Here is an 18455-nt window from a genome sequence, read left to right on the forward strand (position 1 = left end):
CGCTCTGTAATCACAGAGCCTCAAGCTATACCTACTCTCACGACTTGTAGAAAATACCGCAATCTAGAGGGCGATGATCTGTCTTGTGAGTGGGGTGAAAGTTGCACTTTACTCCTTCACAGGTCATGTCAGCATGACTGAATCACGCAGCTGTAGAGAGTGCATCTACCTCAGCAGCAAATCACATAGAGTGACCTTGAGGCTTGCCAATCATAGGTATGCTGAGTTGTGAGGCCAGCAAAAGTTCCATTTACGGCTTCCCTTAACGAGTTCTCCCGAATAACCTCTCTAGTCATATTCCCATTTGTCACCGAGATGTTCTGCCGGCTCTCGTGTCTTGTCCACAATAACTAATCACAGTCATCTTGACTTCTCTCGACTTGCGTGTCCGTAGATGGGCAGTTGAGGGAGACAAAGCAGACATCAAAAGATAATTCAGGCAATCGGCAAGCATCAGTACGCTCATAGCAAGATATACTATAGAAACCCCTTGCTTGCTGGCATCTCAAACTAAAGAAGACAGGCAAAGCGATAAGTCCACTACTGATTCAATTTCAACAACAGAAAAGCACATGATATGTAAGTATTGAATGAAGTACCAGTACCTCAACTTGTTCTACTATAGCTGGAATACAGTCATATCTATTAGGCTGGTGTTGCCGAAGGCGTAGCTTCAACAGGTGGAGGTGGCGGCGGTGCTTCTTCCTCCTTGGCAGGGGTAAAGGCTGCCCCTTCCAACGGAATCTCTCCAACAGTTCCTCCAGATACTTCGGTGCCATCGACGTTGGCTGATGCTTCCGCCGAGAGCTTCGAGTAGCTGACCAGCGAGGCCTCGTTTGGCCTATGAGTGTTCCAGTTAGCAAGCTTCACACCCTAGCTAAGGATTTCTCTTACGGATTGATTGCCATGACTTGGCCGTTTTGACAATGGGGGCCAGTCGCACAATAGAGATAGATGGGGTCGGTACTGGTCAAAGGCAAATTAAAGGTCCCAACTGTAGTCTGCCCAGCCTCGAACGGGATGTGCCCGCTATGGATGGCTCCAGCCACCGTCGCCTGCAACGGTTGACATGGGGCGTCCTCGGCACTCTGAGTGACTGTGTGGTTCCCTGAGCTGAACTGGAATTGGATCACGTCGCCAACCGCGGCCCTGATCAAATTGGGAACAAACGTGTCCTGGGGGCCGCCAACCACCACTGGTATAAGCCTATTGGCTCGTCGCTCGAGAGGAGGATTCGTTCGAACTACCATGGCTTAGCTGTTGGGAATTTTAAACACAGGTCGGGGTACTGACTTGTAAATTGCCTCTTTGTTTCAAGCTTCGGTAACAGAGCCGGCTTTGATTGATGCACCTCAATAAGCGGCATGGCGACGGCGACTGCTGCCAGTAGCCCATATACCAGCATTAACATGATGATTTATCCTTCGGTAATGCGTAGAACAGGGAGAGGCTGCGAATGATGTATCCTCCAGTGATACCTTCAACCGCCAATAATCGTACTTGGTAGGAATTACTGTGAAAAAGAAAGAAAGAGGGAAGAAAAGAGAAAAGACGCCCGCGCTATGGGATAGATCCAAGGTAGGATTCTCGGGTCTTTGGTCACGCCACATCTCTTATAGATAAATCTTGGGGGTTGTAAATTCATTACAAAGACTGGCAACATCCACTCTCGTGTCCTTGTTTGCAACACTCGAAACCACCCGAGAGTGGGCGAGACAACAAGAATGCGCAATGCGTCGCTAATATTGCCTAAATCTTGCTCCTGCGATGACGAACTCTTGTCGCATCCATGTCCCAACGTGTAGCCAAGCCGTCTGAAGAGGTTGTCTCAAACATCGTTGGAGGTGTGCCGAGAAGACTTGCTCCAGTCATCCCTCGCCTGTGATTGGATCATCATGGAGACGTCTACGAAACAAGCAATTAGAAAGCAGCTGAGATTCAGTTCTGAGGCAAATTAGGCACTGACCTTCTGTGTCATCTCCCCTGTCAGAAGAGGTTTCATTGATCGGGATGTGGGCGGTGGAACATATGACACCCCAACTTTGGTGTCCTGAAACGTGAAACTCAACGGCCCATGAAGATCTTGAAACCAGGCTCAAGCCACTGACAAAGCGATAAATCCGTATATCCAGGATTCATGTTCGGTGAATATAACCGGCATTCGGGCCTCAAGCTATCACATACGACCATACCCACCGGAGAACTCGGGATCCCGTCCGCTCTCCCATAGATAAGCCGGTGAGGGGCGGATTAGTAGTTGGGTCGGTGACGACCAGCGAATCCCCGCTGTTGTATGTTTTTTTGGAATCCCCAACTCGGACTTTTTTGAAAGTTGATGCAGCCATTCGCTCTTATTTTTGCACCGTCATTCCCTTCAAGTTGGATCTTTGGCCAGCCAAACGAGTATTTGAATGACTCTCGTGTGTGTAGACATCTCCTTTCCAGCTTTTGCCTTAGCGTGATATTCCTAACCCCGACCCTTTCAATGTGCCAAACACAACAGCGTCCGCTCTTATCAGCATTCCTCTATAGGTCTTCTTGGCCTGGTTACTTATTCATTTCCATTTCGAAGATTATGGTGTGGAAAAACACATGGTCGTCATCTGTTGTTGCCAATCCGACCTGCATCACCATCGACCTCATCACGAACACCACATCCCTCTGTGCGGGGGCTCAGGGGAGGCCCATCATGTTATCACCACTACGAACGCACCATTTGCTTCCTAGTCATGAGCTGGTGGCTTCTCAAAATTCTCATGAATCAGCCTGTCAACCCCACCCGGCCCGTTTGGCCAACGCAGCTTCCTGTTGAATAGAGCAAACGTGATATGATTGCAATATGCGCTGCTCCTGCGTTCGTGAACTTGGTTTGCTTCGATCCTCCAACACTATTGCATGCCTTTGTACGCATTCCTCTATTCTTTTGTCTCTATTCTTTTCTCCCCATTACTTTCAGCAGTAGTCCAGAAGCAACTCCAAAATCTCCTCATGAACCAGTCTCCGAGCCAATATCGAATCCATTTCGTCGGTCAGTTCTCCTCTGCAAGTACGTATCGACCCAAGCCTTCTCAGTCTCAACCCGCCGGTGACCTTCCGCAGAACGACAAGAAATCACAGTGGTCACGATGCTCCGGCTCAAGATTGTCGTCTGTATGTTAGTAGCGGGTGTAACAGGGGTGGCATGCCTGTTGGTCTACAACTCTGAGCAAGACGAAGATCAGAGCGCCCGGTTCCTTGACGGCAAAGGCTACGATAGCCTAGAAGAACAAATCGACCAGTCCTCTGACCAAGAGAGCCGCGATAGTTCAGAAGATAAGCCCCAAGGCGAGCCTGTCTGGCTTCTGCGACATATCGACGACGAAGGCGACCCCAGGCAGTGGGCACTCTACATGTTTGGGAGAGTATACGAGCTTCGTGTCGTACGGAATGCGCCCTTCCGCTACTCAATTATTTGTTCTCCACGATTCGAAGCGCATGTCACCGACGGTGCCCGACTGTATCCGAGAACGGGCTTTCATCATATGAGTCCAGAGAGACCCTGCGTGGGGGGTACTCCTGAGCTTCACATGACCTACTACCTTGCCGGTTTCTACATCTGCATGGTTGGGAGGACACGTTTGACGCCAGATGAGGTTGATCAAGCTTTTCGCAGGGTCAAGATTTTGGAGCGTTTGTTGCCACTTTTCTCTGCCAGAGCTTCCTAGACAAGTTTCTCAAGAAGATTATTACAGGGAGGGATCGAGTTTCCCGGCGCAAGAAGTCTATCAGGCAGGTTATTACAGGCGAGCGATTAACTATGTTCAACCCCAGGCCAAAGAGAAGACGCCGTCAATGCCAGGTCAACCATGGCGAACTGTTTCAAGGACAAGAGACACCGGTCTTGGAATCGCAAACGAAACCAGATTCTGCGCAAGATGGCGATCAGACGAGACAGGAAGCATCGTTGTCTACTTGAAAGTTTGACAACTGAGACTGATTTCTCGACCTTGAGGTGACCTATCTCTGATGATTGTCACCAGGCAGACAGGAGAGACCGTCGTCACGCGGGTAAGTGTCAGTCTTCCTGGGCCTGGCCATTCTAACACATGAATAGAACTCATCAGATCCAGTCAAAGCGCTTCCAAGCGGTCATTCATTCAGACTTTTGGGGAGGTTTATTTTCGACGGGAGTGTGGCGATTACCTTTTACTCTTTGGTCAGTGAGTGGTAGTCGAGGCTCACGTACTACCTAGCTGAAAATTGTTGTCGACCGCCCTGGCTCATTTGCTCACGAATCACCCATTTTCTCCTTCGTGCTTTGAGATTCAACAAAAGCCGGTGAATGTTTTCCCTCACAACAGTGCTCTCTCCAGAGGACATGTCCGCCCTTCAGTTGGCACAACACACCAAGAAAGAGGAAGAAAAACATAAATATGGTGGCACGCAGTCCTCGTAGCTCCTCTGGTCAAACTCTAGGGTGGGCCGCAGATACTTATGAGGGATGGCTTCTTATACTCTCCTGAGATTACCTTTGCTTGAGATTAGGTAGTCAACGCCCTTTCTAGGCAAAGACGTTAAGAGTTAGGGTTGCCTCACGGGGTTTATCACGTCTGATGACATTTGAACTATGTTTGTTCTTTCATCCTCCATCTTTCACTTCGTAGGTTCGTTAAACCTGCCCAGGATTCATATTGATGCTGGTTACTGGAAGCCGGTCTCCTACCCTATCCTTCCCTCAAGAGGAATCAAGAAACATATGGATTGCTGATACAGCAGGCCCAGTCACTTGCTTTGGATGCTTTGCCAGAATGAGACCATGGCTGTAGATAAGAAGATTGCGTACAGTTCCCTAAACAACACCACGTTAGTTCTTCAGTGGCATCGTAACGGTAGCGGACAACTGGGAATACACCTACCTCTGCAACTTGTGCTTTGTTCCATGTTGAGGTAGGCAAGGACAATGACCTTGAAACAAGTTGAAAACCCAATATCAAAATTTCGCATTCTGTGACTAAAAGGGGTATCTCGGAACGGTAGTCAGCCTGGCTGCATCGAGCCCTTCCATCTGCCTCATTTCCAACATCACACCATCATCAAGCAACCCAACTTTTCCACCCTCACGGCCACACCATGCCCGCTCCTTCAATTGCGTCAAGCGCTTCCTCGCCTAGGTAAGTTTAAGTTCCCTTTCTCCCTAGAACCCATCTGACAAAGTTGCCCGCTATTAGCATCAGCCACAGTATCCAATATCGCAGCCCAGAGCTGTGCCCACTCTTCAATCTTGCCCGTGAATCTTTAAGGATCTTCATCGCTCGTGGTACCGCCAGCTTATCATATGCCGAGGTAGCCTCTTTTAGCGAATGCCCCTTGGATAACTGTTCCGCCAAGTCCCAGGAATCACACAGTGCCAAGTTGGCACCATACCCAGCAAATGGGCTCACGGCGTGGTTGCTATCCCCAATAAATACCACGGGCAGCTCGTCGATATTGTCGTGGGGAAAGGCAGGCTTGTCTCGTGCGTTGTGTGAAAGAACCGTCTTTGGGTCTGTGTGCGCGACAATGGTCCTAAACGGCTCTTGCAACGCAGCACCCAGCTCAAGACCCCGATCAATCACAGCTTGGACTTGTTCTGAATTTCCCAGGTCAAGTACCGGAACTGGAGTGGCTTCGAGATGTCCAATACCCCAGAAGACGCTATTCTTGTCAACTGGAGAGAAGAAGCATGATATGCCGGTTCCTGACAGCATAAAACCCCAGTCTTTGTCCACCGGAGCAGGAGGATCGTGCTCAAATCTCGATATGCCACCTCGAAGAATGGCGCCGGCAAAGTTGAGATTGTCATCTGGTCTTAAAAGGGCCCGAAGCTTACTGCTGGCGCCATCTGCAGCAATGAGAAGATCGCAGTCCTCGTCTGTAACGGTGTCTTGACCCTGCGTCCTCCTCGCAACCTGCACCCGAACTCGTCCATTATCAAGTCGGTGGGCCGAGACGCACCGCGTATTCCATTCAACCGCGTCGCTCGGCCTAAGTGCTTCGTGAATGGCTTGACGGACGTCCTTTCGCGGTACTCGTATGCTGGAGGAGGGTAAACCTTCGATAGGCTCATGCCTTAGGGTAATGTACTCCTTCCAGTCAGATGCCCAGATCTTAAAGGCACCAGCTCCATCGAGCCCTGAAACAGCCTTGTCGATGATCCTATCGAGCAGCCCCAGCTTCCTCAGCGCGAGGAGCCCTCCTGATGTGTTGTAACCGGTGAGTGACAGACTGTAGCCCTCGCGCTGAGCTGTGATTTCTGGCGAGTCGCGATCATAGATGAGGATTTTTGGCGGATTCCATGCGGGGTTCCAAAGTCTGCGTAGCCCGACGACAAATGCCGATCCAGAAATACCTCCTCCAGCCACGATGATCGTCTTGCCTTCGAGGAAGTGGGGGCTTGGGGTCTCATTGCCCATGGTGACTGTTGGCTATTATCTCCAAAATGCGAAGTGGTCGATAGGTGAGGAGATCTATCGACCGCAGAGCATCTTGGATAAAGGACACATCGTCATTAAATATAATTGTTACACAAACACATCGACAATAGTAGTCGCAAATACTTGTTAGGGGCGCGTCGCCATGTGTCGCCATAGTTCGCTAGCCCCCGTTAAACCCGAACGGCAGTTGAGCCGTGCATTTACTGATTTCCCTTCTCAGAATACGTATTGCCCATTTCGGATAGGTCACGAACACCGTCCAAAGGGACCTGACGGCCACAGTCACTCCCGCGATATGTTTGGTGTAATTTCTTCTCTTAAAACGGCTCTCCAGGGGCCGTGGGGAAGGTTGGGATTATTGTTCATTGCGTAAGCTTCGCGTGAAAGACAGTGCACGAGAAATCATGCGACCGTTGGCTCACTGATCCCAGAGGTGTCGTCATCAGGCGGATGTATCCTCTTAATTCGGAATTCATTACCACTGAGGCTTCAAAGTGTCTACGACGTAGTAATGTCGCTCCGGGCTTCCTTCCAGAAGAAGGTTTCTTCGGTCACACTCTAACATTTGCCGGGCGCAAGTCGACGGGCACTTTTCAAAAGGGCACGGCCCGGCATCTTGATGCCTGAGAGAGAGATGATCGTCAGCGCTCATGACTACCAGAATACCACAGGAAAAGATATGCGTGGTTTTATAGGGGCATCTCAGGAAAAGAACTCGAGCTAGGTAGCCTCCCCTGCGCTTCTAAGAGATCTAGCGTTACGAGTGCGGGACAGTCGCGATTGTAATGCTCGTCGTCTCATTCGCTCGTCATCTGGCCAGCCTAACTAACACGGCGCCTTGAGCAACAAATATCCAAATATCTTTATTGAAATTCTTGACAACTCAAATTGGAGAGACTGCTGAACACTATTAGATCGCCATAAGTGCGAACATCTGGGTAGGATATCACGAATCAGCCTAGAGGTTCAAGATATTCGGAATACTCCGCGACCTAGAATTGGTACCACCCCCCCCCCCCCCCCCCCGCGTTCAATATGTCAATGAAATTCGCACCATCACCCCGCCTTCACACCCGCTCTCCTCAACCCATCCATCAACCCCACCATGAAATATTCCCATCGCCATCACCACAACCACAAAAAATTCCACCATCCTCTACCACCGACATAAACCTTCTCCTCTCTTGCCGTCATGTCGTCCGAGCTCTCCGCGCCCCCTGTCCTCTCCACCCCGGACGACCATATCCTCGAAATCCCTGCGGCCGATTCCCTCCCCACATCCTCCCTTTCCGACGATGCCCTACGCTCCACATACGAGGTCGTTCGCACGGCCACAGAGATCCGCGCTGGAGGATGGCGGCGTGTAGGGCTACAATTCCCAGACTTCATGCTCGTTGATGCACCGCGTGTGGTAGAGGCGCTGTTGAAGGAACTCGCTTCCCAGGATGAGCGCGAGGATTCGGCCGAGGACAAGGGCAAGGGAGAGAGGAGGATCTACATCCTCGCGGATAGTAGCTACAGCGCCTGCTGCGTCGACGAGATCGCGGCTGAGCATGTATCTGCACATGTTGTCGTTCACTATGGCCGCACGTGCCTTAGCCCAACAAGTCATCTCCCCGCGATATACGTCTATACGAGCCATGACCTCGACTACGATGCGACGCTCGCCGAGCTGGAGAAGGAGTTCAGTGACAAGGAGTCAAAGTTGGTCGTCATGGCGGACCTCACATATCAAAACCACGTCGACAAGCTCGTATCTCTGCTCCACAAACGAGGCTTTGCCAACGTCGTATCAACAGCCGTCACACACAACCCCGCGGCCCTCATTCCCAACCGCAAGATCATTTCCGACGCCGATGTTAGCGATGAAGAACACTGGAAGTCCTACTCCCTTATCCACATCTCCGATCCTCCCTCCGCCTTGCTTCTCGCCCTTCACTCCCGCTTCGCGTCCCTACACATCCTCTCCACACCCTCCCCGACTCTCGAGAACCCGACCTTCCGCACAGCTGGTCTCCTGCGACGCCGCTTCGCCAAGGTTCTGTCTCTCGCGTCCGCCGGCGTCATCGGTATCCTTGTCAACACACTCTCGGTCGCCAATTACCTCACCTCCATCAATCTTATCCGCGAAAAGATTGCCCGTGCGGACAAGAAAAGCTATACTGTCGTCGTGGGCAAACTCAACCCTGCGAAACTCGCAAACTTTGCAGAGGTCGAAGGCTGGGTCGTTGTCGGATGTTGGGAGAGCGGTCTTATTGAGGATGATACTGGATACTGGCGGCCTGTTATCACACCATTCGAGCTAGAAGTCGCCCTGATGAGTGAGGAGGAGCGAGTCTGGGGAGGAGAATGGTGGGGAGGTATTGAGAAGCTGAAGTTGGATGACAAGCCTGCTCCCGCAGAGGAAGATACGCCTCAAGCTAATGGCCATGAGGATGACGTCGCGGAGGAGGATCAATTCGACGATGTCCCTGGTGGCGTTGAAGGCGAAGAGTCTGCACCACCTGAATTCGACCTCCGCACTGGAAGACTCATTTCTTCGAGTCGGCCAATGCGACTACCAGTTCGCAAGAATCCCTCAGCCGTCGCAGGTGCTATAACAGCCAACGGTGACGCAAATGGGACATCTCATCAAACAGAAGCCCTCGTCAAACACTCAGTGGGTGAATTGGTGAGCATCAACGGTGTCGCGAGTCCAGGTGCAGAATTCCTCCGATCGGGGCGCACATGGCAGGGTCTGGGTGGTGACTTTGACAACGAAGCGAGTACCCTTATTGAAGAAGGCAGAAGTGGGATCGCGAGAGGGTATCAGGTTGGCGAGGGAGGTCGCCATTAAAGGCAATCCGGACTTGTTCATATCTGGCGATACCAGTTTCTGGCATATGGCGTTTGGCATGGGAAAAGAGACCACGGGGATTGAGTCCAATCTATTCTCATTTCATTCAAATTTGTAAATTTTGCTCATAAGTTGACTCGTGAAATACTGAGTCGTGCTATATACAAGAGAATCATGACTGGGAGCAGCCTCCAGGGCATTCACTCCTCACTTACCATACCAATCCAAGCCTTCGCCATAAAGCGTTCAACATGTGCAAGGAAATCCGAAGGAAGCAGACCTTCGCGGGCTTCGTAATAAGTAAAGACAAGGAAATCATCAACATTCAGACATGTTGGTCGTAGATCCATCCATCCAAATCCTTTGAGTATAGGAAATTCTTCTAGCGGCGTCATAAGGCGTGAGACCAATCTTTTGGCCATCATTACATCAGTTCTTCAGCTCGTTCCGTTTTTCGTCCGCCGTACAACCTCGTCATTATGGGGAGGGAGTAGGGCTCATGGCCCATGGGACATCTGTCGTGCATGGGCATCTATCGTCTCTCGAGACAAATAAAAGCTCGTGGGGATGCGATCATCGCATGGTCATTAGGTTGGGTATTGTGATATTGGGGTAGTCGTATATGCGGAGAGTGGGTGACAGCCGAGGAATTTGTCTCTGACTAGCTCAGCTCCATGTATTTTTGGATAGTTTTGGTTCAGATACTCGACTGAGCCGCTTAGACGTAGACACGACGAGAGTGAGGGCGGCTGCCGCTGTAGCGAGAGCCAGAGCGAGATCGGCTGCTTCGGTGGCTGTGGCGGCTGGAGTGGTAGGAGCGGCGGCTGCTGTGGCTGCGGTCGTAGGCGCTCATGTGGCCGCCATGCATAAAAGCGACGACAGCAGTGGTGAAGAAGAAGATGATGTTCATGATGCCAAAGGCCCAGCAAGCCTTGAGCATAGAGCAGGGCTTGTTGTTGACAAGGTTGTAGCTGGGTCCAATGACACGGACATCGCCCACAGTGACATCCCAGTCCTCGGCGCGGCGGATGCTCACACAGTCTGTGTAGCGGACATAGCGCAGGTAGTAGACGGCAGCGATGAAGGCACCGAAGAAGAGGATGTCGACGAAAGCGACAAAGTGGGCGTTGGTGGAGGAGCGGTGGTAGCTGAAGAGGGTGAAGAGGGCCCAGGCAAGAGCGAGCACCGAGACGATGAAGAGGATCAGGATGGAGTCGGGAGTGAGAGCGTTTTGCTCGACGAAACCATTGACGAACCAGGCGAGCATGCCCATGCAGGGGATCTAAGGTATTGTTAGCGATGGAAAGTCGAGATTAGAGCGGAGTACTAACCAGAGTGACGATCTGAAGGACCCGAAAGAAGACGAACAGCAGCGCGAAGAACATTTTGGTGGTGTTGTCTCTGCTATGCGACTATGCGACGATGAGGGTGGTGATGGGGATTTGCGCCCAAAAGTCGCAGAAGCGGGGAGTTTGCGACAATAGCCGATGACGTGTGCGACGACTTACACGAGGCGGACGGGAGAAGGGTGGCAGCAGAGAAGAACGAGTCGCTGTCAATGCCCAATGTGATGGCAACTTATATTGTCGTTGAATGGATGATAATGGAGGAGAGGAAAAATGATGGAGGGTGCGGAAGAGACGTCTTTTTTGTAGCACACACAAATAACCTCAGTTCGGTTCCAAGCTTCCAATCCCATCCATCCCACACACGCCAATTGCCTTTGCATCTGGGATCCTTGGTTTGTGAGGTGGTTGGGCTTGGAAAAGGATGGCGCAGGTCCACGAGGAGGGGGGATGGCCCTTGTCAAGCACACCCCTGCGATTCTGGTTTTTTAGTGGTTGGGCGACCCGTTGGCGTGTTCCTTGTCAGCTTCTTCAGGGCCTTGGTCAGCTTTAGCTTCTCTTTTTCCACGCGAGGTAGTCTTGGGCGTAGAATTGGTAGGTTGGGGTTTCATGCAGAAAGTCCAAGGAAGAAAAGAAAAAAAAAAAAGCCAATTTATTCGAGGAAAAATGCAGCCTGAATTGGGATGAACCGCTATAGCCGGTTATCCTCCATAGACATGGATTCATGCCCAGTTTCGGCATCCCCAGACTTTTATAGCTCATCAAGGCATTCCCCCATCTCGTCAGAATCATGTTTCCCTGCCGGCCGTGCCGACTTCTTGGACATGACGTCGGGCTTGGCACTAACCATGCAAGCACTCTACACGGGTCTGGTGCGATAACGCGACAATGAGAATTGATACCCAAGACAGAAGGTGGAAGAACACAGACCGAGATGCTGGGAGGGTAAGGATAGATGTTCCAGGCCTCCTTCAATTGCGACGTCATCAGAAATCGTGGGGTTGGGGAACGGGACAAACCCCCAAAAGCTCCCCAAAAAAGAAATCGCCCAGAGAAAAAAAAACAGGCTGGCTGGACGACCAAAACACGAGATTCAGAATGCCCTCAAGGGTCGCCGAGAAGGTCGCCCCAACCATCCAGTCAATCACGTCTTTTCGGCCCCTGCTTGTGCCTCAATAGCGTCCTTTGTTGTCTCGGCTGCCAGTGTCATAAAGCCAGGTGGCTAGGCAATACCCACGAGATCCATCTAGCCAGGCACAGAAAGCTCAGGAACAGGCGAGGCGCAATGCACACTCCCTGGGCCGTCCCGCTCGTTTCGGACACAGACGAAGATCGGATCGAAATATGCGGGAGGCGGGTAAGTCTCCTTTTATCTCGGTAGCTGCAACTCCACGGTCGTTTACGGCTACTCCGTAGCTATAATCGCTCAGGGTCCTGCTTGGCGGAGACCTGCAGCTTTGGTGTCGTTAATCGGTGGCTGGGAGACGTGATCAACAGGTACGATCTGTTCCTCCTCGAACTATCAATTAATAGTGGGGTGATTAATTCAATGTCCACCATATGGATGCAGACATTGTGCCTATTCGTGGACCACTGCATTACTGATTTACCTATCTTCTCTTCCTCCTCGTCTGTCCGGACTTTTCCTCCAACGGTGTCCCGGGTCCCGGGCTAAGAGACCCACCCAGCACCGGACTCACATCCCCCGCTGCCCCGGTTCCTCTCCATCCCCGCACCTCCCTCGGTCCATCATCCTCATCTGTCTCCCATTTCTCGTCCGCGACCCAGCAGTACGACCTCTCGTGCGCCCCTTGTCCAATTCTATCACCCTCTCCGCCCTTCCATGGTGGTATTCTCGCTCCCGCCAGTCTTGGACTCAGATGGTACTCGACCCGATCAGTGTGTAGCACCATCTCGTCATCCACAGAGACGGACGCCAGCGTCTGCAAGATTCCGTAGATAAGCACCCATCGACCTCGTCGCGCCCTCGCAGGATCTACATCATCAGCCCGACCACTCTTCTCAAACAGTTGGAACGCCTCAACGAGCTTGTTGGCCGCAAACTCGCTTCCCAGCTTGAAGATGTTTGTGCTCTCCGTGTAAGCAAGTTGCACTCTTCTCTCCAGCGCTCCCATGCGGCCTCCACTAGGGGTCTCTGACCTCTTCCCTCGTGATGGCATTTCCAACGGCGATATGGACTCGGGGAGCAGAGGGTACGGATGCGGGATATGTGGGAACCGATGCTTGTTGTCAAACTCGATCAACATGTCCGTCATTGGCACTTCATCAGTGTCTGCTTCAAACATGCTGCTGCGATTCTCCGGTATCATCATCCACTTCCGTCCCGATCGCGCCTCCGAGACGTCCCAGATAATATCCCGGTTAACGAGGAAATCGTACAACGCGCCGAAATCCTTTTGTAACGCCCTCACCAGTGAGCGTGTGAGCCATGTGTCTTCTTCAGTGCTGGTCTCTGAAGTAACAGACTGATTTCTGGATCGTGTCAGGGGTGAAGGTGGCCAGGATCCGTACACTTGCTGATAGTGGCAGTACAGCATTTCTCTGAGTCTCTCGGCCGCACCCCTCGCCTGGCCAGCTTCTCCGTAGTGCGTCCACATATCGTCGTACTCGAAGCCAGCCAGACGTTCCTCCGCGGCGTTAACACGGTCTTGCATCTCTAGGCTTGCCTTCTCCAAAAGAGCTCTCGAGATCGGTGTCAGGGACTTGTAGTCCTTACACATCTCGACACTCGGGAACATGCCAGTGCAATGCGTGAAGCACTGCCTCCAGCCGTCCGCCCATCTCACGTCCTTTCCTTCCGCCCAGATGAGGAGCGACACTGCTGTTGCAGGGCTACATCTCACATCGTCTAGGGCGCGACTGCGAATGTATCGCACTATTTGGCCAACATTGTCGTTGTACGGGGGCATGTAAGTGTCGAGGCGCACATGAAGGTCCGAAAGGGCCTGTTGCAAGGAGAGACCGACGATTGAGGCATGGCATAGCATCGCGAAGACGTTGCGGGTGGTGATTTGGTGTCGAAGCTCTTCGATTCGGCCAAGGTTTCGAGGAGGGGGGAAGTACATCTCATATGAGATTTGGCCTTCAAAATCCCCAATACTGGTGCCTTCAGAGGCGGGTGGTGTAAGTGGCTCATCGGCGAAACCTCGACCAAGATTTGCACCGTAAGATCCATCACCTGGTGAGAGAGGTGGAGGTATATCTTCTTCCGTCGATCCTTCACGCAACATCGTGATGAGTGGGCGACTCCCGGTGCCCTCGATGATGTGTGACGATAGACGGAAGCTCGGTAACTTCTGGCCTTTGCGACCGAGAAAGATGAGGACATCCCCGTTGGGATCCCACAACTCCGGATCTTTGCGGAGTTTGTTCCACTTTCCAACCGGGCGTCCTCCGCCTAACCACCTCTTCATCTGTGGCGCTGGTGCGGATGGTGGTTGTGGGATCGCAGGCAGCTTCGTCGTCGGAGGTGGACCGATAGGAGGCAGCAATGTCTGTGGACTAGGCGGCGAAGGCAAGGGATGATGAGAAGACGCATACGGTGTCGGTGTAGGCGCCGTTTGTATCATCATCGGAGAGTATTGGGCGTTTGTGTGGCCCTCCTCTTGACTTGAGGTGGTGCTCGGTAAAGTATTTGCGACACTCGGAGGTCTATCACTGCTCCCCCGTCTTTCCCCCTCTTTATCCTTCTTGCGAAAGGCAAACGTCTTTGCAAGTCCCTTTCGAAAATCGTCGCTTCGCTTGTCTAGAATCGTTCGTAGTCCGCTCCTCTCGATGCCGCTTCCATCTTCTATCCTCGGCTCTGGTAGTGTAGCTCTCCTCTGCGGCCAGGCATCTGATGAAGTAATCAGATTGCTCATGTGTACGTCTCGCCTCGTGTCCCCCCTCATCATTGGGCTTTCCGGTGGGTTCCAGCCTCCTCGGATTCCCGGTGATGGCTCGCCAATTTGAATCTGCGGCACCTGGTTGGCATACCTCGGGTAAGAGGCGCTCGTGCCCATGGGCGGCATCGGGAAGTCGGGGAGAAGGTCATCATTGCTGGAGACCGTGGTTGTAGATCGAGGACGACTGGTGCTCTCATTTTGTTTCTGTTTGGTCGCGGTGACCTTTTTGCGCGCGATCGCGCTCCGTCCAGACATGTCTTTGGTGTGGCGTCGATTCGGATCGAGGGTGTAGTTGTAGTTTTCGGATAGTATCGATCATGGATGAGATGATGGCAATGCTTCGCGTCAAACATTAAAAATGGCGATTAGATGTAAAGGGCCTTTCTCGGGCTCAGTGGTAAGAATGACGCTCGCTGCCGTGGGAAAAGAGAGGTCGAAAGTTGTCAGACAGGTTCAAGATGCAGACCACGACGATGAGTAGACTGGCCCAGAGGAACCAACATCGGACGGAGTTAGGAGATTAGTCAATTCAACTGGCTCGACTCAGGTAATTGACTCTGAAGATGCAAAATACCGTCAGACGCCTTTCGCTGGACCGCGGTCGAGCCCTAGATGGTCCCCCCTCAGAGTTCTTATACACCGGGCGCAAGAGCGCACATCCGAGGCCGTTAACTGGATGCCCCGACGTCAGTTGCGCCCGCTACACCGGGAGCTTGGTTAGAGCCCTTGAGCCCACGAGGATCGCAGCTTTTTCGTTAGCGCAAAAGGCAAAGTCTGGTCGTAGCTTTTTGGCTTCGTTCGGGGTCAGGGCCGAAGCTTGTTTCTGTGCCGGAGGGCCGGGTCTGGAGGGTGTTGATGCCAGACTGTCAAGGGGCCCTGCTCTCTTGGGCACGATGTATCGTGAATAAAGTCAAGGCCGGTCCACTTCAATGTCGATCGAGAGTCAAGCTCGGGAGCTTTGACTAGAGAGTGAGCTTTGGTGTTGTAGTCCAAGTTTCACCCTCACATCGCCAGGTGAAGAAGCAGTGGGACTTGTCAAGGTAAGGACGATTCCAGACGAAAAGATCCACAGCCCAGGACAAGGACATGCTCGCCATTTAGATAGAACCCTTACGGTTCTATCCCGTCTCTCCATGTTGACCTGGCAAAAAAGAATGACCATCTCCGTAATTGGCATGCGTGTTGATAAGGATGGTCTGCCTCAGACCCTGGAAAGCATCCCGGAACTTTGCGATATCTCTGTGCCGGCCTGCTGATAAGGATGACAGCACTACTACGATTACCCTTGAATGAGACGGACTCATATAAAGAGCAGCGAACAGTATCACCAAAAGGTAATTCTCAAATTGGGCTAACGCGACGGGATGGTAGCATCGTGCCGAACCGGAGAGCGTGAGCCCCCTGAGTGGGTGGCCCGCCTTTCTTTTTCGAATCTTGGGGAAGTGAGCGATCAACAGATAACGGGGAGAATGTCAAGTGGAGCGAGATGCTCACCCGTTGCGGTTTGTCATGAGCGACACAAATCACTAAGAGCCCCCCATGTCTGGGGGCCTCCAGGGTCTGGCCCGCGGGGACCGAACGGTGCTTATCAGGACGCTTGCACTAACTAGACACAAGTCTCCCATCAGACCGCGGGCCAGAACGAAGGTTCAATAATTGAGACACGGAATAACCATCTCGAAGATCATTAAGGAGGAGAGTCAACTTCGGGATAATGTGCGGCATTGATCTCCTCCAATGTGAATCAGCCACCGCGCCGCGCGGTAGGGGTCCAAGTCTGACTTGGTGCATGTGATGAGCGGCGCAGCATTGAACCTATCGAAGTGCTGATACTGATAGTAATAATTTACTATGCCATTTCTTTGACAGCCAGAAGTGATTGTTCTAGATTCCTGAGACGGAGCTTTGCGATATTGACAATCGAGATGGAAGTGTCCATGCCACGCCGTTAGCCATGAAGTGTGTGGGTGATCATCTGGCACATGGCCCAAAATTACATCATCGCAACAAGAACAAGCACAAGTTGCTGATTATCAGTTCAACCAGCACGCACTTGATAAAATAGTCAAAGACATATCTTGGCCAGGTAGAGAGTGACCTCGGTAATTAATTCAGAAACGTCAACGAAACACTCCGCTTATCCATGGCGACGTCACACGCATTGTGTGAATCAGTGCGAGACCAAGCCACCAATACCACTGGCTTACACCCATTCACTTAACAACAATTGAGAAAAGTGATTCATCTTTTATTAACAGACTGACGGCAATCTACTATTGCGTAATACACAAGAAACACCCAAATAAATGTTGACGCGTTCCAACGCGTTTGTCAGTCCTGAAGGGTATCTTCCGGCCGTTTCGCATAACGTTCAAAAATCATACAAGAGACGAGGAGGCATAGGAAACCATTACCACCGTCATTCTGTCACACCAAGTTGTTGCTTCTCACACATCGCTCAAGCACCGTAGTGGTTCATGCCGGGCTTGGTGGTGTCCGCGTGGGCCGCATGGCCCCGGGATCGCATGTAAGCCAAGCCCTCCATGACAGTCAAGCCAGTAAAGATAGCCCAAATGAAGAAGCCAAAGGCGACGGCAGCCTGGGCGGACTGGCAGGGGGTCCAACCGTGGCAGTCGGGGACGCCAATCTTGGCAGCCATGGCGATGGAGCCGGCAAACCAGAAGATGGTGGTGATGGCGAGCAGGCCGAGGGCGGCGACGCTGTGGTAGAGGCGGGAGGCGAAGAGGGGCGTCAGGGCCAGGTAGAACAGGATGATGATGGACCAGACCGAGTTGAAGAGCATAAAGGCAAACGACGAGGGAGTATCGCCCCAGCCGCGAGGGTTGGTGATGTCGACAACTGGGCAAGAGTTAGCGTGGTGATGGTTGTGAGGGAGCCCACAGTTCGGACTTACCATATGCCGTCAGACCAAGCTCAATAATGAGGAAAATTGCCAGGACGGCGTGGATAATGGTGATGATTCCCATAGACATGGCGACGGTTATTGTCGGGCTTTAGGTGTAGGAATTAAGCTTGTCTAGAATTGAGATTGGGTCTCCGGAGGCGAGCACTGCAAGATTCAGGTCGGGGTTGAGGAAAGAGAAATCTAGATGAGTAGCAACAAGAGGAGCGAAGGTAGCACTTTAAGAAGACGGCAGCTTCGGCGTGATGGCAGTGACTTCACTGTAGCAATGACGGAACTCTGTCAGGTGGCCCAGCCCATTCAAGGAAACGAGGCCAGCCCAGCCCTACCGGACAAGAAAAGTCGATACGTCAGGACAAGCCCACGGAATAGCGCATTCGCTCTTGGTCGGCAGTCATCAAGTCCGGCTTGAACCCTTCCAAGAGCGTCGTCGACCAACCAAATGCATTCACACAAGCAGCGAGTGGGTGTGAAAGAAAGAGAGGTGGAGCGAGGATCCCTCCGATGACGACGACGCTGAATGGCTGAATTCCCGGTTCGAGAGCTTCTTGTCACGGCAGATTGGGTGGTGATGGGCAAGAATGGCAGAGCGTGGCGTCGCGCGAATGACGTGTTGTGCTCGAGATTTGCCCATCTTCTGACGTTTTTGGTGTGCTCCAGTGAAGCCTTGGCAGATGAGGTCATGCTGCGTGGCTGGGGCGTGACTCAGTTTAACTCGGCAGGAAACTCTCCGGGGCAGCTTTCAGTGCTAAAGAACTCCCCGCTGAAGAACTTTGGGGCTCAAAAAATCTTATGATACCAAGAAGCTTGAATCCGAACACGAGGTCTCAGCATTCCTCAGCCATCAAATCAATCATCATCTCCTGACGACGACGAGCCGCCCGACGCGACGACGCTTTTGGTTCCGTCGCCTCCGATTCCCCAATTGAAGCTTGCGCGTTTGCCGTGAAACTGAAAATGCGAACACAGCCTTGGCTCGGCAGCTGAAAGCCG

The 18455-nt window shown here is 52.2% G+C and overlaps 7 protein-coding genes across 7 annotated transcripts; 2 read left to right on the top strand and 5 right to left on the bottom strand.

Annotated features, from left to right (window-relative positions):
• Positions 1-645: 645 nt before the first annotated feature.
• On the bottom strand, positions 646-1250 carry MRS44_012811 (uncharacterized protein; the record flags this gene model as incomplete). Its single annotated transcript, XM_046274224.2, has 2 exons — positions 646-841; positions 895-1250. 2 exons carry the CDS (start codon positions 1248-1250, stop codon positions 646-648), a joined length of 552 nt encoding a protein of 183 aa, XP_046126613.2.
• A 1875-nt stretch (positions 1251-3125) lies between these two features.
• On the top strand, positions 3126-3704 carry MRS44_012812 (uncharacterized protein; the record flags this gene model as incomplete). The annotated part of the gene is made up of 1 exon (XM_046278991.2): positions 3126-3704. One exon carries the CDS (start codon positions 3126-3128, stop codon positions 3702-3704), a length of 579 nt encoding a protein of 192 aa, XP_046126611.2.
• A 1452-nt stretch (positions 3705-5156) lies between these two features.
• MRS44_012813 (uncharacterized protein) lies at positions 5157-6431 on the bottom strand (the record flags this gene model as incomplete). The annotated part of the gene is made up of 1 exon (XM_046277550.2): positions 5157-6431. One exon carries the CDS (start codon positions 6429-6431, stop codon positions 5157-5159), a length of 1275 nt encoding a protein of 424 aa, XP_046126610.2.
• A 1213-nt stretch (positions 6432-7644) lies between these two features.
• Positions 7645-9288, top strand: MRS44_012814 (uncharacterized protein; the record flags this gene model as incomplete). Its single annotated transcript, XM_046277549.2, has 1 exon — positions 7645-9288. One exon carries the CDS (start codon positions 7645-7647, stop codon positions 9286-9288), a length of 1644 nt encoding a protein of 547 aa, XP_046126609.2.
• Positions 9289-10006: 718 nt separating this feature from the next.
• On the bottom strand, positions 10007-10673 carry MRS44_012815 (uncharacterized protein; the record flags this gene model as incomplete). Its single annotated transcript, XM_046267790.2, has 2 exons — positions 10007-10570; positions 10620-10673. The coding sequence occupies 2 exons, from the start codon at positions 10671-10673 to the stop codon at positions 10007-10009; spliced, it is 618 nt and encodes a 205-aa protein (XP_046126608.2).
• Positions 10674-12060: 1387 nt separating this feature from the next.
• MRS44_012816 (uncharacterized protein) lies at positions 12061-14794 on the bottom strand (the record flags this gene model as incomplete). Its single annotated transcript, XM_065618925.1, has 2 exons — positions 12061-12153; positions 12335-14794. The coding sequence occupies 2 exons, from the start codon at positions 14792-14794 to the stop codon at positions 12061-12063; spliced, it is 2553 nt and encodes an 850-aa protein (XP_065474997.1).
• A 2203-nt stretch (positions 14795-16997) lies between these two features.
• MRS44_012817 (uncharacterized protein) lies at positions 16998-17532 on the bottom strand (the record flags this gene model as incomplete). The annotated part of the gene is made up of 2 exons (XM_046277548.2): positions 16998-17398; positions 17454-17532. 2 exons carry the CDS (start codon positions 17530-17532, stop codon positions 16998-17000), a joined length of 480 nt encoding a protein of 159 aa, XP_046126606.1.
• Positions 17533-18455: the final 923 nt, after the last annotated feature.

Source organism: Fusarium solani (genome assembly GCF_023522795.1).
Source record: "Fusarium solani strain SB1 chromosome Unknown bctg00000008, whole genome shotgun sequence".
In the NCBI taxonomy this organism is placed as follows: Eukaryota; Fungi; Ascomycota; class Sordariomycetes; order Hypocreales; family Nectriaceae; genus Fusarium; species Fusarium solani.